This window comes from Dermacentor silvarum, chromosome 4 (assembly GCF_013339745.2).
Source record: "Dermacentor silvarum isolate Dsil-2018 chromosome 4, BIME_Dsil_1.4, whole genome shotgun sequence".
Classification (NCBI taxonomy): Eukaryota; Metazoa; Arthropoda; class Arachnida; order Ixodida; family Ixodidae; genus Dermacentor; species Dermacentor silvarum.
Window position 1 is genome coordinate 63153105 of NC_051157.2, and position 26966 is coordinate 63180070.

At 44.3% G+C, this 26966-nt stretch overlaps 1 protein-coding gene across 1 annotated transcript in view; it reads right to left on the minus strand.

Annotated features, from left to right (window-relative positions):
• Positions 1 to 4378: 4378 nt before the first annotated feature.
• LOC119448151 (uncharacterized) overlaps positions 4379 to 26966 on the minus strand; it is a 41800-nt gene continuing 19212 nt past the window's right edge. Inside the window, exons 6-13 of the mRNA XM_049666443.1 lie at positions 17362 to 17461; positions 13384 to 13478; positions 11818 to 11928; positions 9437 to 9481; positions 8599 to 8676; positions 8436 to 8507; positions 7763 to 7816; positions 4379 to 5869 (exon numbers count right to left, since the gene is read on the minus strand). Coding sequence (XP_049522400.1) covers positions 5363 to 5869; positions 7763 to 7816; positions 8436 to 8507; positions 8599 to 8676; positions 9437 to 9481; positions 11818 to 11928; positions 13384 to 13478; positions 17362 to 17461 — 1062 coding nt within the window. The 3' untranslated portion in view covers positions 4379 to 5362. The remainder of the gene's footprint in view (positions 5870 to 7762; positions 7817 to 8435; positions 8508 to 8598; positions 8677 to 9436; positions 9482 to 11817; positions 11929 to 13383; positions 13479 to 17361; positions 17462 to 26966) is intronic.

A 26966-nucleotide genomic window follows, 5' to 3' on the forward strand; every position in this document is an offset into this window, starting at 1 on the left:
TTGCATGACTCAGACGCAGCGTTCAGGGGAGCTATTATACATTGCTGAACGCACTTTCTGCGTTAGAAATGTTACGCTGGCATATTGTGCCAACATTGATAGAAGTAGACTAGCGCTGGTCTACACATTTTCGCGCATCGTAAACGTTATAACGCTGAGAGACAGTCCAAGGCCATCTGTAGGCAAAAATTACAGCCTACTAGGCATAGTTTTGTTTTCAGTAAATGGATCTCTTGCTAGCGCATTCGTATATACCAAACGCATCACTAAAGTTCGTATATAGGTTCATTACACAGTAGAATTACATGATATATCGAAATTATTTTAGCCCACAAGTCTGCATTCCCGCCTGTCTCTGAAAGGTTAGCTGGAACCACGGTGTAAGATATATACTCTTACACCGTGGCTGGGACTAAGCGTTTGTGTGCGTTGGTTCACGTCGTTGTCCTGTTCCACGCTGGCCTCTCGCCGAGCGTTTTGGTGAACTGTTAGTGTGTAACACGGGCATCTTGAAGGAGAGATTACGCGAGAAATATCCAAATAGTATCAATTATTTGGTAAACCATTAACTCCGGTACCAACCAGCCAGTGCTTATCAACTGCTATGCATGAATACGTTTTTTATTACCACATCCGACAATGCAATATAAAGAACAAATACATTCAATGGCACTCGCCAGCCTCACGAGGGTCGGCAAGCGCCAACTATCGTTCACGTATGCTTAACAATGCTTACATTTTTGAACGCCATTCAGACTCGACGTGGTGGCTTAAGCACGAGGTCGCATCGAATCCCGATGGCGGTGGCCGCATTTAGGACCTGGGGCCAATTGCAAAAACGACCGTGTACCGTGCATTGGGTGCACGTTAGAGAACCCCAGGTGTTCAAAATTAATCGAAAGTCTCCCCCACTGGTCCAATGTTGACGAAATATTAACAAAAATATTGCCTTGTCGGCTTCGAGACAATGCCGTCGTGCTGAACTGTTATCCCAAGTCAACAAATGCTGTGATCATGCTAGAAAACAATGGGGTCAAATGGGATTACATGTTCATTTTTAATGGGCAGAGGTCTCATTCAAAATATGCCCTGAAGCAGTTCTTTTTTTTATTTATTGTTGTTGTACAATTCAAATGTTCCCAAAACAAAGTGCTTCCCAGCAACCTAAAAAAACTATATAAATAAATTACAAAGAAAAAATTCAGTTTCTGGCTTTTGGACCAATGAAACATTTACTTCATGAGGTACTAAAAACGGTTTTTGTCTTCTTTTTTATAGACAGAAGAGTTAATCATTATATATTGTTGTTGGTTACTAAGTTCGCTTAGAGATACAAGGAATACGAAACGTTGGTTATAAGGGCGAATAATAATAAAAAAAAAGAAAATTAATGTATTTGCATGTCATTTCGAGCAAAAAGCTTTAACTTTTCCTGGGCCGGTGTAACGCAAGGATTCAGTTGGCTCAGTTCTATTCTTTTCGCATTACCCACCACTCACGATTGCTTCATCTTGGTGATGGCGGGGCGCTGCTCGGACCATTGACGAAGTACGAATATGATTGGAGGAGAATCGTTCCCTTGACCCGGTCCTGGTACATTCAGGTACTTTGCCGGTTTGAATGTACTACTTTGCCATAGACCGCGTGCACGTCATTGTCAACTATAAAGAAGGACTGGCAAAACAATGTTGCATAGATGTTCCAATATAAAACTGAGGCAAAGTCAGAACCATAACTCGGTCAAAATGTCGCGACAAGCGGTCAAGCAAACGCTGCCTCTGGCAAGATAAGCGATGTAGAGTTCCTACCAGTTGGGCTTCCGTGCTCTTCTGTACCTCCGGTTACGGCTGAGTTCGCGGCGGTGATCTTGGATCCCATAGACACTGCCGAACCGTGGGACGCCTTGTTGGAGGCTGGGGGTCCTGCGCCATCAACGTGAATCGCAGCCGCGTGGCCGGGCGCCGCTACAGACTTCGCGTTGGCGACCGTCATTGTTGCCTGTTGGCGGCCCTACTGTTGGTCCTGAGACTGGGTCATTCGAATAAACCGTTGTGCTGTGATGCCGTCGCTTGCTGTTGGCGATGGTGATGTGCCCAAATCATGGCGCATACCCACAAAGGGGCATTGGCCAACAATCTGGTGGCGCAGACCAAATGCATTAATTGCATGTGCGTTTGAAGCTCCGCTAATGGAGAGAAGATGATCAGAAAATAAGGAGTGAGATTGAACAGACAGACGCGGATGATATAATTTCGTGTTTCAAAATGAAATAAATAATTAAGTAAATAAATAAATAAATACACCAAAATTAAACATAGAAAGAACAAATAGGACCACAACAATGTTAACAATTTTGTCAGCGAGATTCGGAAATGAAGTTATCTGTAGCATTGAATGCATTTCTGCGCGTGTCCCCAGTATGAATCTTCCAAAAGATAACAGCACAGAAACATTCAAGGGCAGGTCGAGCTGGCGCAGTAGAATTTCCAACGCACTCCTGCTCAGGGAGGAGAAGCGCCTACAAATCAGTAAGATATTATCAACCAACACCTTGCTTGGAGTCGTAGATGACGAACTTCAACTAAGGCATGTGCCCAATGCTGTGGATTGGCCAGGGCTGACAGCCTTTATTCGACGGTTTGTTGTGGTTGGTTCGTTGACAGCATATATCCATTAGGGGCTTGGTCACGCAGCGAGAAAGTAAAAAAGGACTCGACAAATGCCAAGATTAGCCATAAGAAAAAGTCATTGATATCTAGTCTCGAGAAAATGAGTAATAAAAGATCCCAGTTCATTTACTGGTGAAGAAAAATAGGAAATGAAGAAAAATAAACGTAGCAGTCAAGACGGCTCCGTTAGCGTAAAGCATGAAAATATTTAATTAACCGATTCTGGGAGTGCACTGCAAACTGTCCTGTGGCTTCGCCCAAAGTGACCAGCGTGGAAAAATAATGAAATTGGAACACAAAAAAAAAAACATGAAATAAATATGGCGCATGAGGAATATTCCGAACAATGAGGTAAACGTTGACATTGGAAAAAAAAGAAAGCAATGAATTGCCTCTTGCAAATTGCCTTTTGCACTGATATAGAGGAAATGATGCGGAAAGGCGAAATTGCATGTTAAAATTAGAATAAGAGCAACAGTAAGAACGAGTAATCATTAACTAAAAAGTACAAATAACGATACAAATATAACTGGGCATTCGGTTAGACTCTAAAGGAATTCCTGGAAGCCGTTGCAAACATACCGTAGCTGAATCCCAGAGCGGAGGCTTCAAACGAAAGAACAATACAGTTGAAATCTTTATCAGCCCTTAAAATTGATTTATGATTATAACTTCAAATTATCGATTCAATTTTTCGACAATCTCCCATAGTGGGTATGACAAATAATTTTTACTGAACAACAACAGCAACAATCCCGCCATGTTTCCAGATCTGAAAAAAAAAGTCTTGATCTTGCCTGTTGATTCTTTGCAAAATAATCAAACGTCAGAGACCGAGACGCCATTCTAGAAAACGAACAATTTTGCAGATGGAACTCTACAACAGAAACTGGTCAATGTCACCTCGCAACAATATGGAAAGCACCAAACCTTGTGCCATGAAAATCGTTAGTGCTGAAGAAGTACCGAAGATAGCAGGATGAACTATACGGAGCGTTTTAATTATGAAAGCATCCTTCCCTCTTTTCTAACTACTTCCCATCTAACCGCACCCCTTTGATTTGTAAATTTTAATAATTTATTCTCTCGGTCTGTGACGCGCGCCCTATTGCCCCAATTCCTCCGTGTTTTATTCTCGCAACACACGAACAGGAGCGGAGAATAGTTACACACAGATGAGTTTGTTTCTCGACCTCTGATGAAGACGCCTCAGCAAATAGAAATAGCATTTTAACATAGCCGTGATGAACGAGTAAAATAAAAGTTAAACAAAGAAACGTAATCCTCATGAGATTTTCGACGCCCTCGTAAACTTCTACTGCCACGCCTTAAAGGGCACACACAAACACACACCGGTTTTAAATAGAGGGTTATGTTCAAACGTGCATGCACTCAATTTAAAGGGAAACTCAAGAGAAAAATAGTTTGAGCTGCATTTGTAAATTACTCTTCTACAATACCCCCAAAATCCACTCTCACGGTAAGTAGAGGCTTAGTAAGAGAGAAAACACGCGAAAATGAGAGACAGGTGGTGATGCCGTCTTGAAGTTCTCGCACCAGCTCGACGTGACGTCATGGATTTTGATGTCAGTGGCTGACTGTGGCAACCTGGAGGAGATTCCATATTATCAGTGTTTTCGGGTGGACAGCATGCGAGTGTATTATAGCATTCTAGTGATGAGGAATATTGACGTTTTGTTTGTGGTCAATTACGTGAAATAAATGGTGGTGGTCGGGTGAAATGCTCGCGATGATGGTCATTATGATAGTAAATTACACCACCGAGTATAGGTGGTGTAAATAACTTTAGGGAACTTGGAGCCATGATAAATGCCAGTTTTTTATCGGCAACATAATATCATCAACGCAACATTATCAAATATCTATGATAAATGCCAGTTTTTATAGGCAACATAATATCATCAACGCAACATTATCAAATATCTTCCCTTCAAGAAAGCTTACTGGAAAAGTGAACGGAATTTATATGAAACTGAAGCATGCAACCTTGTAAGGGGGGCTCAACAGCGCGAGGTTTTTCACAAAGAGTGTCTTGGTAAAAATGGCAAGTCTTGAAAAGTCTTGGTAAAAAGTGACACAAACCCTCCCAAGCGCAAATTATTTTTGTTCTTCTGTACCAGCTGCTCTTTGAGAGGAATAGAAAACAACCAAGTGTTGTCACTCGGAAGTTTTGCGTAGCTAGCCGTTGCCATATGACAAAACAGCTGGGAAGAATTATGCTCGAGATTAGTAAAGTATTGAGGACAAAAGGACAAAAGGTAATGCACTTGAGTACCCCATTGGCGTTGCTTGGTACCATACTGCGAAAAGCGTCGGCTAACGTCGCTGCAAAACGGATCATTTGTAAATATAGTCGCGACGAGTACTTCACTGTGTTCTCGAGCGGCAGAGAGGACGCTTTAGAAAATGTACACATGCTGTGCTACTCGACACGCGGTGCCATGGAGCGAATTCTCGAAGTAGAAAGTTTCGTTAGCACTCGTTTACACTTTTTCAACCCAAATTTCATAGCACCCAGCCAACCTTATCACGAAAACAAATCAGGCCTCGTGCTGTAGAGGCCATTCCAAATGAATAAGGGCCGCACATCTAAGACAAAACATTATTTACAAATAACCGTAACATAATTAACAGTCGCGGTTCACGAGCGCCTACGCCTCCTATTTACGCCTCTAGCGAGACATGCTCGGTTTTTCATTCAGAAATTGTCGCGGCCGTTGTGACAAATTGGCGTCCGCGTCTTTGTTGGGCTGGTGGTTTCCGAGATCCGACGAGAGATCTACGCCACCAAGATGGCCCGTCCCTGATATTAATGCTTTGGTGTTCACGTCCTCATTGAGGACGTGCTCGGGATTAGCCGAGAGCCCGACGTCCTCCTGCTGCTTGGGAAACTCCGCCGAGCCGTCTTTATCGGACTCTGTTGCAGGTGTCGCAAGGTCTGGGTGAGCCTCAGTGGCCGGACGCGGTTGCTCAGGCTCCGACTCCTCGGCAGGGCTCGTGGATTGCATCTCGAGCGCTCGCTCCCGGATTGTTTGAAGCCTCGAGCGGTGCTGCGCGTACAGGGCCTTCCAGACGGCAATGCGCGACATGGACGAGCTGCTGGCGTCCTGCGGATAGCTGCTGCTGCCCAAATCGTCGTGGTCCGCCGCGTTCTGCTGGAATATGGCAAGCACCGTCACCTGCGCTCCATAATGTATGGTACGCAAATTACGAGGCGCTGAAAGTTAACATCTAAAGGATTTTTTCTAAATACTAGAGGCTCACAACGCAATATTGCACCAGCATTCTCGAGCCGATATTTCGACACATGAATCCCTCTACAAAACTGCGCAAGACCTAAATAACGTAACGATTATACTCCAATTATTTTTCTTTTGTTGAGCTTCGTCAGTGGTCCGAGCAGGCCCTTCGTCTACATTGTCACTAGGTTCAGCCAGTCGTGAGCGGTGGATGATAACAAATTATTATAAACGAGCAAAAGAAACTCTTGCTGTTGTACCAAGCGTACATTATACGATGACGTACAAGCACTGGTTTTATGGCCCTAATTCCCAAAGCTTTTCGTTTGTATACCTGTTTTCCGCGGGATGGCCGCTTTCGCTAATGATATATTCGACATGACAATTGCTAGGCATCTGATATCTCTTAGAAACAGCTCTACTCCTTTGTGAACACTACCTCAGATCACTTCCATGAGCATAATCTCTAAATGCTGTAGCATAAATTTATTATTGCGATAGCAATTATGTGACCACTCCAAGCGCATTTCTGCCGCCGTCGCCATTGCCATGAGGTTCCGTATAAGTCCAAGGCGATAAAATTGTCGCCACGCGCCGTACCCTGTGTGTGCGAGTGAAAGCGTACGAGGGTGATCCGGCAATCGCGGCTTAATGTAGCGCACGCACGCGAGGGAGGAAGGCAGGCCGGAAGCGCGCGTTCTATCGGGCGCGAGGCATGGAGGCGAGGCGACGGAAAGAGATAGGGAGGGGTGGGGGTGTGCGTTCTACTCCGTCGGCTGCTGCTCACAGCGCGGCCGCACGGGCGCCGTATCTTGATAGCGATCTGCGATTTGGGAGTAGTGCGCACCCGCGCGGGCCTCATTTTCAAAGCGATCTGCGATGAGGACAAAGTGCATGCGCCGAGTGCCGGTAGCTCCGTATGCGCTGCGCTTTCGACGTTTAGTTCGCTCGCGTTGAAGCGAGACGAGAGGCAGCGCGAAGGTAAATTTGCCCGCTGCTGCTGGCGCGCTTTCTCACTCCAGCGTTTTCACAGCGAGTTTCCGGGTCATCCAGCGAGATGTGTTCATGGTGACCTGTGCGTGCGTGACACCGTGCTTGTCTATTTAGTTAGTAAGCGAATGTTTACAACTTTATACGGCCCATTAAACTTCTATCCTTGCTTCGTATAGCTATCTACTAATTTGCTATCGCAATCGATGCTTCGCCTTCCGGGCGAAACTGCGTTATTTTTTTAAAGAAAGCGTTATCTAGCTTAACTTAGTGAGATCCATACTCTACATTTGTTGTGCTTGCCCATAAATACAATAATGCAGCTTACGTAGCGACTGTATGAAAGCGTACGACTTGACGTGAACTCAATTCCTTATTGGCGTCAGCCAATCAAAAGTCGAATTCCGAAACATTATCGCACCTGGTAACGGTCCACTACTGGCGGACGACTAAGCGCTCTTATATAGCGTCGCATAGCTAAAGTGACCACCAATATCCTCAAGGCTTTGCAAATTTGGCACGTGATGGGCTTACGCCAGCTTTCGCGCCTACACGAAGGCTGCGCGTTTTTAGTGAAATGCCTACACACCAATAGTTTCAGCACAGAAGTAGGCTGCTTGGAGCAGGCTGCAGATGCCCACGAGAAGTTTTTCGATGTTGTGCACTTGGTGTATGGCTCTATACTAACGTAGGATATACATCCACATGTAATAACTCAGCAAGAAATTTCTGAGTTTTTGCATATTGTAGTTCGATCCCAGACCGCCTATCCATTTCTAGAACGGTATGACACACATTTCTTCGCACACCAAATATTTTTCAGCGAGCGCGCAAGTTGCTTACCTTAAACAATGCCACAAGAACGATGTACGATAGTGACGGCTTCAGGCGAAGCGTCTGCAATTGGAGCACTTTGTCAACATACTCACACATAAACGGCAAAAAGTGAATATATTGTGAGCACAATTAACGACACCGTGAAGCAATAAGGATAAATTAAAACGAATGCAATCAGTCCCTGAAACAATCGGAATGGCCCATCAGATTGCGTGAACCTACTTTAGTGTTACGTCTTCTTGAAATGACACAGAAAACAACATGTCCGCGAGCGAGCTCATGTATATATCAGTATGCAGCTCAACAAAGCAAGATGTACTTGATTGATTGATTCTACGCGTCCCTATAGCATAGTGCTCGGCGTGAATTTTTGAAAATTTCGAATTTTTTCTTTAATATCCCCGAGAACAAGCCTGACCATATTCGCGGTTTGTCGTCACTGGAACAGTGCGTGCGTGGCCGTGAAACAAACCCTGGGACCTCATGTTCAGCTCCAGGATGCAATAGCCGATTCAGGTCAACAAGAATGTCCATTCTTTGCGTACTGCAGTGACCCCCCGCTTACACAGGAGGACACCCGTGTACTAGGTCAGAAGCGTTATTCTCCCCGTATATAGGAGCTGGCCTTGGCGAGAACATGTATGAACTAAATGCTTCAGAAAGCGCCGCATATACCAACCTCGGTGAATGCGATGACCTTCTTAGGGTACGACTCGCTTCTCGTTGTGATGACTTCTGTAGGAGTTTCATCCTGCGAAATGAAGTGGCCACAAAGACACTCGCATAAAAAAAAAGTAGCTGAAAATTTTAAGGCATTGTAAGTAGCAACAAACGTGTTTTACCGAATCGACTTCTTCCCGGCCAGGCGGGAATTTGTCCATAAGAGTGGCTTGCATATAATCCCACGATGAAGTAGCAATCTTCAATAGTGCGTAAAAAATATGAAAATTGTTTATTGGATGGCTGCAGAAGGCTGCAAAGTAAACATAAGCCTAGTTTTCTCAAGGCAAGGACTTGGCGCGCTGTCGCCTCTTTCTCAACGTAACCGACGAGTCATAATTTGGTGCGCTAGCATGCATGTGACAGTCGCCTACTGTCAAATGAGATTTTTTTTTGTCACAGTTAACGTCAAACATGAGCCCTTAAAAGGACATATGCAAACATTGTGTTCGTATGGTATATTTAGCAAATGTTCAAAGTAACGAAAGAAATAAAAAAATAATAATGCGGCCTTGGAATAACAGTGAGATAACATGTTACAGCTGGTTTGTCTGCAGGAGCCGAATTCGCAAAGCTTTTCGTTCGTAGGCACTGTTTGCATTGGCCTTTGCTAAAAACATGTCCGTCATCATGACTGGCTGACATCTGCTCTTACAGACAATTCTTGTGTAAGTGGGTGAATAGGGGCTCAGCTTTCCCTTTTATTTATTTCTTTTACTTTTTTTCTGGGCATAAATTGTTCGACATAGGTACGGCGATAAGTCTTCTATCAAGTATAGCATCTTTTAGGATGCCTTTTCGAGCGCATCTTTATCTATTGCGTCAAGCTATATATCTCAACTATTTACACTCTTGACCTTTGAGGGAAGTCAAACGCTTTCTTGTTGAGCTCAGCTTGCCTTTCATAAAGCAATAAGAGACCAAGATTGTAATATAAGTAGAAAAAGAAATGATGCTCACCTCCTCCTCCGCGGTTTCGGTGACAGAATGCAACGCTTTGTAACCCTGAGCAAAAGGAAGACAAAAAATAAAGAAATAAAGAAAGAAGAAAAAGCAGGAGTTCTAATTTTTGAAGTCTAATATAATAGCTTGATGTTTTCTTTTATAAAAGAAATCGCGCGTTCTTGATAATAGGATAGAGCAAAGTGGTGGTCTGCTCTTAAAGCGAATAGTTTTCTTTGCCTCTTTCGCCCGTTTTCGTGCTTGGTCGGTGTTCGGTAGTCGGACCAGGCAAGGAAAAAGATCTTTCTCTCTCTCTCTCTCGTTCATTTGTTCGTTCATTCGTTTTGCTTACACTGACAATGATCTTTCATGGTTACTGCACTGTATTTTTTAACACTTATTTATGCTGAATGCGACTTTACGCTATTACCTAGTACTAAGAAGAACTACCGGAAATATCCAATATTAAACAACATTTTGCTAAGTAACCTATTATACCTCGAGAAGTTAAGAGCACTACATCCACGTTGTAGCGCATTACACATCAGGCAATGTCCTCGGCAATAGGGTAATGCAGAACGGCGAGCAACAGCGAGGGAACGGTGTATATATCTTACACCGTGAGCGAGGGTAAAAGGAACAACGCCGGACAAAGATCGCGCTCCTAATAAGCGCTCGGTTCCCATGCAAAAACACTAAAAAAATCGTAACAACGGCCAGTTAAGGTTTAAGTACTTCCGGAAGACAACATGAAGCGGAGAACACAACGTTGCGGCTTATGTCTTCGTTTCGTTTTTTTTTTTTTTATTCACTTCAGTTGCCAAATGTTACCGCCATCTACCCCATGGCGGAGATTTGGACACCATTGCTCTAAAGGAGAGAGAGAGAGAGAAAGAAAAGGAAAGAAAGACAAGGAGGTTAGCCAATGTAAGTACCGGCTGGCTACCCTGTGCTGGGGAAAGGGTGAATTCGGCCTCTGGAGCTGAATTCACAAGCAAAGTTTTTGTTCGCAAGAACTTTCTCTGATTGGGATTGGAATGATATGTTTGCTGTTGCTACTGGATTGTTCTTGTTTTTACGAACTTTTCTAGCCTAAGAACATTTTGTGAATACGGTTCCTGGGTCCGAATTCACAAAAACTTCTTACGTTAGAATTTTTCGTAAGAAAGAATTTTAGCCAGTCCTGATGCCAGACATATCATTAGCGGACGCTGCCAGCCAATGGCAAAGCGAACTTACGAAAGAAAAGCTTTGTGAATCTGGCCCCTGATGCATGGTATGCAGCCCGCGTACTGCTGCATGCCATATCATTAAGTTAAATTTCTTGCAACCCATGCAATATAAAATGAAAAGAAGGAAGCGCCAGTAAAACACTGACGCCATCGTGCGTCATACAAAAGTGACGCATTAAACAGGATTTGTGAGCTCTGCCACCATTTATAGTTTTTTTTTAACACCTCCGTTTTTATAACCGGTTTGTGCACCGGTTATACGGGAGTGCTTGATGCTTTGCATGGAAAACGCAGGAGTTACCTGTTTTCGTGGCCGTTGTTTGAATTTAATACATTTCTCGAGGACAACAAGAAACAGAATAAGCATCTACAGGAGACCTGCCTGAAAACTAAGTGTCGTGTTGGTTCCTGCATTACAAGCTTTCGGTGTGCGCAGCGCAACGTGTTTAAACTTTTAATGCCAGCTGTCAAGGATAACAGGTTACTGCAAAGACACGAGGTATGCTGTGCAACGAATGCTCGAGTTCTTCTGCTTAGTAGCAAAGCTGAAGGAAACTTGCTTATTGTTGCCTCTTCAGGCATCGTGAAATCAGTCTTAATAGGCCTGCCAATGTTGTGATTGCGCTGCGACAAATGTATGAAGTGCAGTCGATAACAAAGTAAGAAGCAACACTATTGCTTGCAACGTCTAGATTCGAAACCTGACTTTGTGCGTATGGCCGAAGCATATTCCCCGTAGGACATTTCATTTAAGTTGTTTAGTTTAGGAGTTGAGCTGCTACTGTCTATTCCGTGCCAATTTGTATTTTTTCAGTCATATAATTATCACGGACGCACAAAACTTAGCTTTTTGTTTCTTTTCAGCGAACAGAACTTGCTTGAATGGAGATAATAGCTGCGTGACGTTGCATCACCCTGAACACAAATATAGGTTTAGTAGCAGGTTACAAAAACAAAGCTTTATACCCTGTATTAGTATTTGCCAGAATCAGACGCTTGAATGTTGCCATGCAGCAGTATAGGTACCTCCAAGTCCACTAATACTTTGTCGTGGCTTATTATTTTATAAAAGGGTTTAACGCAAGCCAAGTGTTAATATTTTGGGTGGCCATATGTTGCTGGTTCCATGTTCCATGCTTCATGTTCCTTTTCCCACGCCAAGCTCACCTCGCTGGTCACGGACTGTACCATGTAATACAACGCGATGTCGCACACAAAGTTGATTAGGATGTCGATGGCATTCCAGTATAAGAAAGCCTTGAAGCAGTTCTGGTTTCCCTGAAAATTTTGAAAGTGACAAATTAGGGACGTTGAGTCACCTCATATGAATACAGTATTACTTTAACATATTGACAGCACATAACCATAAACGCATATTCGGAAAAATATGCGTGCACACCCATACACATCCACACACACACGCACATAATGTTTTCGACCTTCAACCGCTTACAACAATCCGTGCCATGACCCACGGCACGTGACGGTATAGTGCTAAGGCTAAATTTATCGACGGCTTGTATTTACATTAATATTGTAATGAATACTAAAAATTCACCGACGATTACGATACTCCCAAATGCGAATTTTGAGCGCAGCTTACACGTGTTTCCATTTCGCGTGTCAATAATTTGTCTTATGATCATATAGGTACACGGTTTATATTACGAAGAGAACGGTGTGAGTAGCGTACCTAGCACGGACAATCTATCTCGTGCGGCACATTGCAAACGGCGCGAAGTGTGGCGCGACTGCTTCGCTAATCGGGAGATCGCGAGAGGCAGTGCGTGGTTGACGCGTGGGCGCGACTCACAACAGCCGCTTCAGGCTCAACTAATGCAGCGCTTTGTTTCCATACAGACGACGCGCGCTACTTAGGCGCCATCGTGTAGTCATCGTCGCCGCACAGCCCGTCTTGCGCGGCACTACGCTTTTTTTTTCACACGCGTCCGTTCCACCAATGACGAGAGCGGTCCTTCGTCGAGGGGAAATCGTGCCCACAGTGTCAGCGACGACAACACCCAAGGGAGCGTCACATCGAGCCTTACTCGTAACCGCTCGCCACCGCCCCCTGCAGGAGCAGTCAATTATTCTGTAGAATGCGCGGCTTAACTAACAAGGTAACTTTACCTGCTTGGACAGCTATCACGGGCACGTCTAATGAAGACCCATTACAACCTCCTCCATGGAAAGGTGAGTAGGAATGCGCTACAACATCTACTGGCTTTCTTTCTTGACAGCGAAGAACACTGACTCAGCGTTTGGTGTTCACACTTTTCGTTTGCGCGAGGACATTAATCAAAAGCTGCCTTTTACAGGCCCTTTAATGCTATCACAGTGAAAACAACTCAAGCAAGCGTCCTGCCTAGTTTGTCATCGTTTTCTTTTTCTTGCTTTTTTTTTTATTCCGCTTTCTGTATGTCCTTGTCTACATTTGCAGTGCAATGTGCTAGCTATAGCACTTGGGCAACATTTACCGGTTTCGACAGCTGACACTAGAAGTACTGAACGCTGGGAGAGTTGATATTTTATACTACGAATAGCGCTAATAAACAAGGGACGACAAAAAAAAAAAAAAAAAAAAACACGACACGATCGCTCGTATCGTGTTTCTTACTTGCCCTATGTTTATTAGTGCTCTTCTTCGTCAAACACTAGCTAGCTGGTAGACTTCATTTATACCATTTCAAAACGTCTGAACAAACAACCTGACAGCGAGCCGAGAGACATTACCGTGCATTGAAAGCAGATGAAGACCACGTCGGAGATGCAGCTAAGTGTTGAGGAGAATATGGTTACGTACAGCACGGCGGCCAGAGCTGCGAGACCTGCGATGGAGAACTTTTGCGTGATTGGTTGGGAGCGAGCACGGGGGAAGGGGGGGAGGGGTGAGGTAGTAGTGGTGAGCACTGTTAGGGTGAACACCTCATTAGTATTCAAGTTGCTATAACTTCAACATACCTTCTACTTTCGGGGGGAAATGTGCCGAATACGACGCCTAATGATGATGCCGATAAAATAAATAGTTTTCTCAACATCAAGTGCTATAGGCTCGTGCTAAACATCAAGTGCTATACATCAAGTGTTATAAGCTCGTGAATACTAATGAGGTGTTAACCCTAACAGTGCTCACGACTGTATGTACATTCGTAAGTGCCAGTCCACCTCAAGTTTGAAGCCAAACACGGTGCATGATTGGCCCAACCTTTGCCGCTAAAATGCAGGCCACTGTTTTGATCGGTCGGCTCCACCCTATTCAAGCAACTGCGCTGCAGTTACGTCGTGGAAGCGGATCAAAACATGGGGCCGAATTCACAAAGCCCTTCGTTCGTAAGAGCTCTTTCCCATTGGCCGGCTGCCATCACTAATGATATACGCAGCATCAGGATTGGCCCAAATTTTACCTTTAGAACAATTCTAGCGAAAGAGTTTGTGAATACGGGCCCAGTTTACTAGAACGTTGTTATGTGTGAATAGATATAATACAAAATACTACAAAAGAGGTCGTATTTCAGTATTGTACTCTGGTATTTGTTTCGGTATACTGCTCCAGTGTGTCCTCTAATATGCATGAGACAACATAAAAGACCATGGGTTACTATTACTACGACTACTAGTCAAAAAGAAAAAAAGAATAGAAAGAAAGAAAGCTAAAGCCGCGAAAATTGCGTGATACACAGAAATACAAATACGGGTAAGAAGTACATGCACCTGCCGAATCACACTCACGTACCAAGTTGTATTGCCAAGAATAAGAGCAATTAGTTGACTGGCTTCAGCGTCAACTACGTTTGTCACACAACATAACACACACAGTGAATATTTGGTCTGCGAATACCGTAATTTTAATTCACCTGGCTCTTCTTCACTACTGCCGAAGTTCAAGCATGCATACCCTATTCTTCCTATGCCTTCTGAATGACGTCAGCTATGGTACGGCTGTTTTCCTGCAGTTTAGGCATACTCTTCATTCATTCATTGCCTTCATCCTTCAAACGCTTTGCTGCTTCGGCACCGCAATAGGCGTGTAGCGTTTTCGCATATGCTGTCCCAGCATACAGACCCTCTGGGACATTACAAGGGGAACATCAGAGACAAAACGACAAGCCAGGAACATTTCCTTCGGCTCTTCATCTCAGAAATGTTCGCAGAGCTCGAAGTGCTCGAGATAAATGGCTCTATTATAATACAGCTTGTCTCTGTGGCTGTTATTCAGCCTGTCGGGTGAAAAATACAGCCGCAACCAAGTCTGCTTACCACGCGACCAATCTTGGCAACAATCGTGGTACAAAGCTAATCTGCGGCCAATTTTAGGACCAAGATGTTGCCAGGCTCGTGCAATACGAGACGCGATTCTGCCTGAGCTACACGCACAGGCCAGTATAGGAAAGGGCGTGGTGTACGGACAGGCAGGATGCCATGCGCACCTCCCTAAAATACTGTAGAAAAGTAGGGTACATCAATACGTCATGGCAGTATTTACGCCGTGTTTGTAAAGGAAACACCAATGCCATCTCGAGGAAGCGTCGGGCACTAAAAACGTCCTTATACTGCCGCTGCAGGTAAATTATCCTCAGTCAATGTACTGTACAGAGTACATTGAGTACATTGAGAACTTTGCACAGAGACCTGCGTTTTTCCTTTAAAATCACGGAAAAGACCTGCGTTTTTCCTTTAAAATCACGGAAAAAATAAAAACGATACAGCATTGACATTCACATTAAGAACAGATACTGAAATTGAACTTAACCGATATGACCAGACGCGATATCCACGAAATGCTCCTCGATCTGGGCCCGTCCAAGCTGACTTCCAGCGTGAAGCCGGTGAAACGCAAAGTAGGAAACAAAAATTTCGGATTACTGGCTAGAATAAACCGTGAAACGAAGTCGTTGTGTAATCGACGGCGGTGTACGCAATGTAACTTTAATTTTGTAGTTAGTTATAACTATACGTTTCGAAGCAAATTCTAGGGTCCGGCGTAGACCGCGTTGTTGGCTATTCTTTGATATTTGCTAACGACCGCACCGCCAGCCGCCATCCTTCGCCGACGGTATTTGTAGTACATTCTACCGGCGACCTTCCCCGATGCCGCTCGAAAAGCACTGCCGAACTCCTCTTTACAGCTTCACTGTAAAAAGAATTTTTTTTATTCAAGTTAAGGCTTCATTTCCTTGCTTTCGCTGTTTATTATTACTTTTATTCATGTTTCTTTTTTTTCATTCATGTTTCGCGCTGCGTCCATGCGTCGATAGTACCCAGTGGCTACTGGCACAAGTTCTGTATGTTCTGTCTGAAAAAAATCAGAGGGCGCCACCAGCTTCGTTCATTGTGAGGCAGTGCTGGGTTTTTGTCGTTGACTACAATGTTCTCGCTAAGAACGCTGGTTTACCCTGCCAAGACTGGTCCCGTCCCCAAAACAGAATGTGAGACGCGGCAACCTTGTTCTTCGGACACACTAACTACACTTTTCTGTTGGAAAAGTCCGATTAGGACTTTCCGATTGCCTATACCAGCATAATTGTTCCGTCCTGCCCAAAATGCAGGGTGTTTCACCACAGGATAACGTAATAATCACATCAGAACTTTTAATAGAGTATTGTTTTTTCTTAATGCCATCAACACGTTATTTCATTCAAATCCCCGACGAATTGCACTGCCTATACAATTTTTCTCCGTACTGCACCTTCACTGCATTGACAGCTGTAATGCAGTGAAGCTGCAGTGCAGAGGAACGCTGCAGGTGGAGCGAGTTTATTTTAAACGAAATTTCACTGCGTCCCGCTGTCAAATAGACCATCTCCTGTTATGATTAATTACATCCTGCACAAAACACAGTGCATTTCACAACAGGCTAATACATAAATTGTGTCATATTGTCTGAGTGGAATGATATTTCTTCTTTTTTCCAATGTCACCAATAAGTTTTGTAACTTGCATTGCACTGCCTGTAGCTTTGCTCCGGACAGCACCTTCAGTGCATTACATGCTATAGTGAAGTGAAGTTGCAGTATGGAGCAAAGCTGTAGGTGGAACAACAAGTTATTTCGTGTTCAGCATATACATTTTATCAGCATAAAATTGGCATTTGGACAGATAGCAGAAATCCAGATTTTTACAGATCTTCACACATACATTACTTTTTTCTATAAAAAAACAATTTGATAAATCTTACTGAAGCAATAATCGCTATGTCGTGCTATTAAGAGTACCGTGTATTAAGTGTTTGCATTTATAACAAGCCCGCAATCTCTGTAACACTGTACGTTTTCATCTGATGTAAATCAGAAATGAAATGACATGATATGCCAGGAAACGCTTTGGACTCGTTTTGAGATGTCAACTTATCGCATGTTTTTATCACCACTTATTGCCCCTCCGTGAAATCAAGATAATTCTTACAAAAAATACTTTTAAAAGTTGTTCTTGATAATGAGAGCGAGGATCTCTTAAACGAAATCGAATATGATCGAGTTGAACGCTCGGCGTAATTTGGCTGGAATGACCCTGTAAGTTGGTGGTCACCACTGCGGTGGAAAAAATTAGGGCCTGTAGCAGGAAGAAGAGAGAGAAAGAGAGGTTGGAAAGTTTGGTTCTGATAAGACCAATAAATTGCTTTCGTGACTCATGAACAGCTGCTCTGACCCTCGAATGAGCTTCGCCCAGATCCCAGCTGCGTTCGTGCATTTAGAAATGTAAATTCGGTCTTACCACTGAAGGTGTTCGCCGACTCGCTGCTCAAGCTGACCCTGAGGCGGTTTCCTTGTGCCAGCGACTGAGAGTTCTCGAGCACCGAAAAGCAATTGACGCACTGAAGGAAGAACAGAAGTCAATGACTATAAAATAATAACAATCGATCAATCAAAAAGTATTTATTTATTGTGACCAGGAGGTCTTGGTGCTGGTGCACAGCAAAACAAGAACAAAACGGTAAAAAAAAACAACTATGACTAAAAGTTATGGAATAAAACGGTAGCATGAAAAAAAAAAACAGAAACAAGGAAGAAAGAACAGGAAGAAAACTGCTAAAAATTGACAAAAATAGAGCAATAACACACAATTAAGAGACGGAGAACATGTGCGGAAGGAGAGGGAGAAGCTATGGGAAGTCTGGAAAGGAGCGCAGCTAGAAAAAGGCTGAGGAGAAAGTGCGAAGCTCGGAACAGAAGACAACACGTTTTGAAAGATATCGAGATAGAGGAAATGACATCTGTAAAGCTTTTGCATTCTGCGGAGAGGCAAATAATAATAATAATAATAATAATAATAATAATAATAATAATAATAATAATAATAATAATAATAATAATAATAATAATAATAATAATAATAATAATAATAATATACTTGGCATCATTCACTGCCCCAGCAGTAAATTAAAAAAACACAGATGCCAGCATAATAAACTGCTTTTGCATTGTTTATTGTTTGTTGTTTATTGATACCTCAAGGGTCCCGATAGCACATTACATAAGGGGTGGGCACGTAAAAGACGGGAATGATGATGACATTACAAAGATGACTCAGAACATTCGATGGCAGATCTAAAGCGCGCTGTATCACGGATGAGTGAAGTTTGTCTCGGAAGGCCATTCCAGTCGCGGGCCGTTCGGACAAAGAAAAACAAGCTAGCCAACCCAATTGCAATTAGAAAATGTTGATAGGATTGGCATCAGATGATCGAATTATTGTAACCATGCTGAAACTTTTCCGCCTGGTTTCCTTGTGATTTTTGTGAGGTTTCCTTATGGGAATTGTACCATTTTTATGGATGTAGCAGGCTTCCGTGTCAGCTGCGTACCATCTCCTAAAATATGGCACGTAAAAGTGTATGGAATAGCTGTACTGCGTGCAGAACGTTTCAGCAGAGACCAATAGATAGTCGACGTCCACAAAAATCAAAACATAATTTCGCTTTCTTCGCTCTTTTGCAGACAATGTGCGAAACAAACTATTGTCAAATTTACCCACCAGTTAAAATTGTCTGTTATCGTTCACACACGGGGAAAGCTACTGGTAAAGCATATGCTCTTTATGCTTTACGGTAGCAGCAACTGGATTCCCCAGAAAGTCGACAGGAGCTCTACCAACCCACGATAAGCTTCCTCCAAATGCGCGACCTCAGTCGCTATCCTTCTAGTGCCCCGACAGATATATCGCTGCCCCTGAACATGCCGCAGGGCCAGATAGCAGCGTCTAACATCTAAAGCATCTCCTAATGAGCATAAAAAGCGACTTACAAAACAGACAGTCACTATCAAGTTGAGGGTCACCGCCCTGCTCATGAGGAGACTGCGCTATGCTCTCGCACTTCCAACGCAGTTCAACGTACAAGCGCCTTCGAAGGCATAGAACACTGCTTCTTCTACTTCTTCTTCTTCTTCTTTGCTTCGCTCAAATAACTATCCTAAGTCCCTTCTTTTTCGCTTACTAAAATAATAGCATGTAACTTTCCCAGTCTGTTCCTCTACCCCCTAAAAATGTCTTCCTCTATTTATAAGATGCGCCAATGCTGCCTCAGTATACTGGTATAGCTAAACGCGTATTTCAGCTTTCTTTTATAAATAAACCTCTATATTTATTCCTGCGCCTTTCCCGCCTAAACTGGCACATACCTGCACATTGATGCGTGCCTGCACCGGAGATTGCTTTTGTTATTCATTTAATGTGTTAAATGTGGCAGTGGCTATTCTCCCGGCAGCCGGGAGAACTTCTGCAACAAATTTCTGCCGGCAATCACCTCCTATTGGCTCTTGGAAGGTTAGGGTGTTATGTTAGGTTATGTTATGTTATGCTAGGTTAGATTAGGTGATATTAGGTTATGTGATGTTAGGTTAGGGCGCACCTTCAGGCCGTTTTTCCCCCGGCAGTTTGTCATGTGACTTCCGAGCGCCAATAGGAGGTGCGCGCCGGTACAAATGCTGCCGGGAGAATAGACTCACCCTTAAATGAAGGATTAGCCAAGAGGCGGGTGGCTAATCTGACGAGCTAACGTAAACAAAACTAGGAGTAATAAACTTCAGTAAGCTTTCAACTTGGGCTTGTTGGTTTTCCATTGTGAACGTGTAGCACTCCGTGTGTATAATCGTGTTCCTTCATTTGTCCATGTTTTTTTTAAGCACAATGCTACATGTTCATAATAGATGTAATAAGAGTATAAGGCAATTTAAGGAAAAGCTGTGAGGTGGAACAACGCATCCGGTTGAGAGTTTTCGAAAGAAACAGACAAGATAAAATTAACCAGAAAACAAGGGCTTTTCTGAAGATGCAGATTAAAAGACTGGACAAGAAGCACAAGGATGTGCTGACGTCGGCTCTTCTTTCCTTTTGTGATTACGGCATTGATCGGTAAAAAAAAAAACCGGAAGGCGAATTTTAATATGAACTTACGGTTATGACTTATGGTCTACGAGTTCGCGGTGTTAAAAATACACTAGAAAAAAAATAAGAGGAAACAATAATGTAGGCGAATTAAGCCAACGTGTTTCTAAGAATGAAATAAATGTGTAATCTATTAAAACAAGCTTTATGCGCGAGAAAATTTGTTATGCATTAGAAAGAGCACAATAAAAAACTTAAATTGAGATGTTACTAGAGAAGTTTATTTACTACGGGGCTGATTGCTAGAGGTAATTCTAATAGGATAACTGGGCGCCCGGGGCGCCTGCTTTCGCTAAGCAGTGCTATAATCTCGGTGGCAGTGCTCAACATTGCGAGCTAGTGCAACTGCAAGGTACGCACAGCTCCCATTCTCTTTGGGGGAACAGTGTGGCTTCTGACGTAACTATGCTTTATTTCGACGTTTATTTCTTGCATTTGCATTTGAATTAGCACCCCTTCACATTGTGTTCAGTTATGCAGGTGTAGCACAATTAGTAGAATGTTCATGCAATACCTTTTTTTTTTTCTCTCGCTCGTTTCAAGTTTGCAAGCTCGAGCTTCCGTGCTCTTGTGAGCGATTTCCCATCTTAACATACTCAACCAAGTTCACATGTCTTTTCCAGAAAGCGGTTGGAACTTGGTCATCAAGCATAGAGCACTGCACGGGCCGATTTTTGGAGCCCGGGCCCGGCCCGGGCCCATTTTTACGTTGGGCTGCCCGCCCGAACCCGACCAAAAGATTTATGGCGAGACCCAGGCCCGGCCCGGGCCGGGAAATAATCTACGTTACCCACCCAGCCCGGCCAGCCACCCCTTTACCTTAGGCCCAAGCCCGGTCCGAGCCCGGCTCGAAACCAGCCCGAACCCTGCCCGAGACCGAAAAAGACATGTTTTTCAGAGTTGAGACGCGCGAGGATAACTCGCTGCACGTTACATGCACACCACCAGAAAGTCCGAGCCCGGCCCGGGCCCGCGTCAGAAAACCCCGAGCCCACGGTTCGGGCCCGGGTCAAAAAGCACATGCCGTGCCTGAGCCCGGGTCGAGACCGTAAAAAAACAGCCCTGCCCGGCCTGGCCCGGCTCGTGGGCCCGGGCTTTCGGGTAAGCCCGAGCCCGTGAAGTACTCTAATCAAGCAAACGTAATAAATTCCTTTGCGTCTTCGAACGAGGCTTTTGTACCACACATGCAAGTATGTGAGCCAGCTCGGTAAGCGTTTCTTTTACAAGATGTGGAGCCGTGGTGGCAGTTCTCCCCATCCGGGTATTCCCCTCCATAACTAACAGCAACCTGCAATTATTTGCGCCAAATCACGCATAGAAGCGCCCGGAGAAAACTAGGAAGAAAAAAGAGATATGGACCGATGGACCAGATTTGAATTCATTTCACCTAAATTGGGTGTTCCAAATTTTTTACTAATATTAATTCTCTCCTTCACCTCTAACTCATCTTTCAGTTAGTCTTACGGCTCGCTCGCATACTAGTTTAGTTATTGCAACATCTCTTTTTTTTTCTAGTACTTCGCGTTTCTCGTTTTGAAATAAGAATTTCCTTTAGCTACCTCCTGCCGGCCGATTCTTGGCCTATCTCCCTTAGTGGAGGGAATGGGTGATCCTCCTCTGACTCACGGCTTATACACTTGTGGGAGGCTAGGGAAAGTATCCAGAAGAGATGGATGTCACAAAAAACAACAAGACCTTACGTAGGAAGATAGCTCAAATCGACAAAGAAATCGAGAAACACACGCAAACATTGAGCAGAGAACACTGGCACCAAATGTGTGACCGGCTCAATGGTCAATTAGCTAACAAGAACTCTTGGTTTCTACTCAGACATCTAATTGACCCCGAACAAACCAAATCAATCACAAGTAAGAACATGCAGAAACTCATTCATTCTTATCCTGGGGAGGAGCATGACCTAATACAGGAACTGCAGCGCAAATACTTCAACACCAGCAAGGACATACCCACTCCAGCTAAATATGAAGGAGAAAGCAAACCAGCTTTAGATAGGGATATAGACGTAGCAGAAGTTAGAGCCGTCCTCAGCCAGATTAAAACCACTGCCGCTGCCGGGGAAGACAGCATAACAAACAAAATGCTCCGAAATTTAGATGATCGCTCGATCAGCGAAATCACTAAACTCTTTAACACCCACTGGACCGAAGGAAAAGTTCCACCTAGCTGGAAACATGCCAAGGTCATATTCATACCGAAACCAGGCAAGAGGTTAGAACTGGGAAACCTTAGACCAATTTCTCTCACCTCCTGCTTAGGCAAGGTCATGGAGCATGTAATATTAAACAGGATAAACTATTACATTGAGACAGAACACCTACTACCTGACACGCTAATCGGTTTCAGAGCGTGTCTGTCAACACAAGACATTATGCTTCAACTGCAACAAGACATTCTAGTTCCACGCCCAATAAGAGCCACTCGTACCATACTGGGCCTGGACGTCTGTAAAGCATTTGATAATGTAGCCCATCAGGCCATCTTAAATGGCCTATCCCAGCTGAATGTAGGCGAAAGAACTTTCGCCTACATTTCCGACTTTCTCAAAGAAAGAACGGCAACCATCCAACTGGGTGAAGTGCGTGGTCAAAAGCTTACTCTAGGGACAAGAGGCACCCCGCAAGGTGCCGTCCTCTCACCCCTACTCTTCAATATCACCATGATGAACCTACCACAACAACTAAACAGGATACCACACATCAAACATGCCATATACGCGGACGATGTTACCATCTGGACAAACAGCGGCTCGGATGGTGCGATAAATGACGCGTTACAGGAGGCAGCAAATCTTGTGCAAGAGTATGTCAGACACAACGGGCTAACATGCTCCCCCACGAAATCCGAACTCCTAATCATTAGAAATAAAGCCAAGAAGACGCCAGACACCGACACCCAACAACAGGCACCGATCAAAATTGTCTTGGAAAGCGGCCCGGTTTCTCCGGTTCTGACCATTAGAGTGCTGGGTATGCTTATTCAGCACAACACGCAGAATACCACGGCCCTCACAAAACTGCAGAACACCGCCAAACAAATTTGTGGACTGCTCAGGCGAGTGGCCAACAGACACAGAGGAATGAAGGAGATGGACTTGTGTAGGTTGATTCAGGCATTCCTAATCAGCCGCATAGTCTACTCCTTCCCCTATTATCATCTCAGGAAATCAGACAAAGCTAAAATAGAAGTTATAATTAGACAAGCGTACAAATGGGCACTAGGTTTGCCTGTTTATACCAGCACCGAGAAGCTCCTCCAACTTGGAATGCACAACACCCTAGAGGAGCTGATCGAAGCACACAAAACAGCACAAATAATACGCCTATCAGACACGATGACGGGACTACACATCCTGAGTAGACTGAACATTAAACCCATATACACCACGGGAGGCAGAGCACCACTACCTCCCGCAATCAGACATTACCTAATAATCAAGCCATTACCCAAAAACACCCTGGCAGGCAGGCACGATGGCAGGAGAAAAGCCAGGGCAGACAAACTACGCGAAAAGCACACGCAAGACCAAACCGCGGTCTTTGTCGATGCCGCCAACCAGGGATACAACACATACACCCTGAGTGCCGTGGACGGAAAATCTAGAATTGTAAATGTGGCCTCAACTAGAGCCGCATCAATCAAAGAGGCCGAAGAAGTGGCCATAGCGCTGGCCATCATGAACCCAACTACCCATACTGTCCTGAGCGACTCTAAGAGCGCTATTCTCAGCTTTATGAGGGGCAGTGTGGGACTAAATACAGCCAAGATCTTGAAAAACTTTAATCAGGACGACAGAACAAAAATCAATTTTGTCTGGGTCCCCGCTCACTCGGGAAATCCCGGTAACGAGGAAGCGCATAGAGTGGCCCGAGCGTTAACAAACCGGGTCGCGCTCTCCTTGGAACCGGACCCCCCGATGGGAGAGGTAGTGACTTCCTACAACGAACTCACCAACCTATACAAAGAGAACAGGAGAATATACCCAATACCACACAGCAACCTTACAAGAGCGCAGGCCACTGTCCTCCGCCGAATTCAAACTAACAGCTTTATCACTCCTCATCGCTTAGCGATCTTCACAGATGGGGAGGTTGACCCAATATGCCAAAACTGCGACAAAAATGCCATAGCAAACCAACGACACATCCTCTGGGAATGCGAGGGTCTTCCCCCACCCAGAGAGCTTCTGCCAGCTCCCTCTGAAACGACATGGGAGACCCTAATTCCTGAAGAAAAGCTACAAAAAGGAATTGTTGCCTGGGCGGAAGAGGTCGCCGCAGACAAGCGGCCACCTACAACGCCGTGAAAAATTTTTTTATAAAGTTGTTTCCTCCTCCTCCTATCCCCCTTAGTGTTGCGAGCCATGACAGGTTCAACATCATTATAATTATAATCATTATCATCATCTGTGTGAAAGCAGGGTTTTAGGCGCCTAATAAAACCGACCAAAAACATTTTTTCTCGTGTATTCTTTCAAGGAGTTTGTATCCACGCCTGAGAGAAAGTAAGAAGTTAAATTACATTTTGAATAGCAGTATAGTTGAGCGCTTAAGCCCTTAGTAAAGACGAGGACGAGTGCCCGTGTCTCTCCTTTTTTGTCCTCGTCTTTACCAAGAGCTCAACTACTGCTATTTAAGATGAACCAGCCAGCCACACAAATTACATTGATTCTGTGTGCCTCTGGGGTCAACTATTGCTCTAGATGGTGAGTGAACTTGCGGCTGGGTGGTCGAGCCGACAAACTTGCCTCCCAATTTGTATGGTCGAAAGCTTCTGCTCCGCCAGTCACTGGCGGTGCACGTCAATGAATCATAGCTGTAGGAAGTTAATAAAACCTGTAGTTACAAACGCTTACGGAACCTCTTTATTTAGGAAGTTGTAGAGTTACGCCGCCACAGTTGCGACACCTGTCAAAAAAATAATTACAAAAAAAAGTCGACAACTCTTGCAGACGAGCCCAGAAAATTACAAACCTTGCCGGTGTCAATGGCCACTTGACAACCCAAGAGTTCCAGGTTGAGCACTTGGAAAATAGCGCCACAGTCAGATTAGAGGGATGGGAACTTTTTTTTGCATCAGTCATCGTACATGCCGGCAACAGCGGAAGAGGGTGGGGAAGTCTCGCATCTAGGCCAACATAGAGATTAGGGAGTTAGGCTACACTCGGTGTGATGATTTCTTGTCTGTCGTATGTGCGTGGAAAATTCAGAGAAAGAACACGACTTCAGAAATAAAACAGGAACGTTTCATGGTGACACTACAGTTAGGAAACATTCCTATGGGCTTCCTGTAACGAAAGAGGATACTTATGGCAACATGTACCCAAATCACTTGGCTTGTCCGTTTGTCAGCAGTATCACTTAATGGTAAACGCACTTATTGCTGCCATGTGCCGAAATGACATCGTGAAAGTATGCTGTACTTGGTATGACGGGCGCATATATTTAACGCTAAGCGGTCGTATACGGTAGAGATAGTTCACAGATAGAGCATGGGACGGCGCGCAATCAGACGCCTCGTCAGCGCGGGCCGGCGCCTATCGACATGGCCAACAACGTCGCCTCCTTCGATCGGGCAGGACTTCCGTAGTAGCTGGGGTTGTTGTAGGCCAGTAGAGCTCGAAGCTTGGCGACTAGCGTGTCCACCCTGACATTCTCGCTTATGTCGTCGTACAACTCGAACAAGCGCACCATCACGACAGCCTGAAAAGGTGGACACAGTATACGGGATCAATGAGTGGCAGACGTGGGATGAGACAGGAGGCACGTGATCGACCACGCCGTTGGCGAAAAGCGAATATTATCCTCGCGCGAACCCCTGTATATTAAAATGCGAATCGCCTAAAATACATTTCGAAGTTAACTCGGAAGCGGTTACGTTAAATATCCATCCCGCGGATATGAGGTCAGATAAATGCGGAACTGCGCTTTAATCACATTGTTGACGTCGGGTCTTGTGAAAATTGATACTAATTTGATCGTGTCGTCACAGACGATTGTTTGAACCCATGAAGTGCGTTTGAATGCCGTCAGTTGACACGAAAATTCAGGACCGTAGCACCAACATGTCAACCTACCACAAGACAGTATACGCCTTCGTCTCTGTGTTTAGGCAACCAAAAGACTGTTTTACGACAGCAAACATGATGAGATGGTTACTTTCTCCACCTACATAGAGATGCATTCCTTCAGCAATTAAACTTGACATTTAATAAAAAAAGAGATTTCTCGTTCAAAACGCACCAGTCGGAAATAAGAACCGAAAGTGAAAAGCGATTATGACCCTGAGTTTACGGCTCAGACGAGGATATGCCATATGCAACAAGTGATTAACTTGTCATAGGTGAAACTAAGTGCCACACGTTGAATATGCAAAGCAATAACGTTACTAGGGCACAATATAAAAGCAAGTATAACCAGTGATTCACTGGTTCAGCGCAGCAAAAGCTAGAACGGATTCAAGTAAGTTTTATAAACACTTCATAACGAAGAGGAAATGCTTGTGTTTGCCCTATTTCTACCGGTGTAATGTTGAATCCCTCTCTACGTCACAGGAGCGCACACCGGGTAAAGCCTTTGCAACGAGTCCGCCATGCTGGTATTCGCGGTCGATGTTCTACATAGTCGACTCATACCTGCTTAAGCATGCGGTGTCCTTCTTACTCCCATTATATAACCACAGAGCGCAATTAAACACCCCCGCGTCTTGATCAGTGCAAGTAACTATTGTTTTAGGCCCAAAAATGTCAAGTGGGATTTCTATCAAACTTTTCAGTACACCAGTTTCAGCTTTCTTTTACGCAAAACAGGGCAACAAATGATCCCATCTACGTATGAATGAATTCTGTGAAACATGCTTCGCGCCACGTGCTTCCCTGCAGAATACTAGCTCAGATACACGTTGGCGGACAAACCATG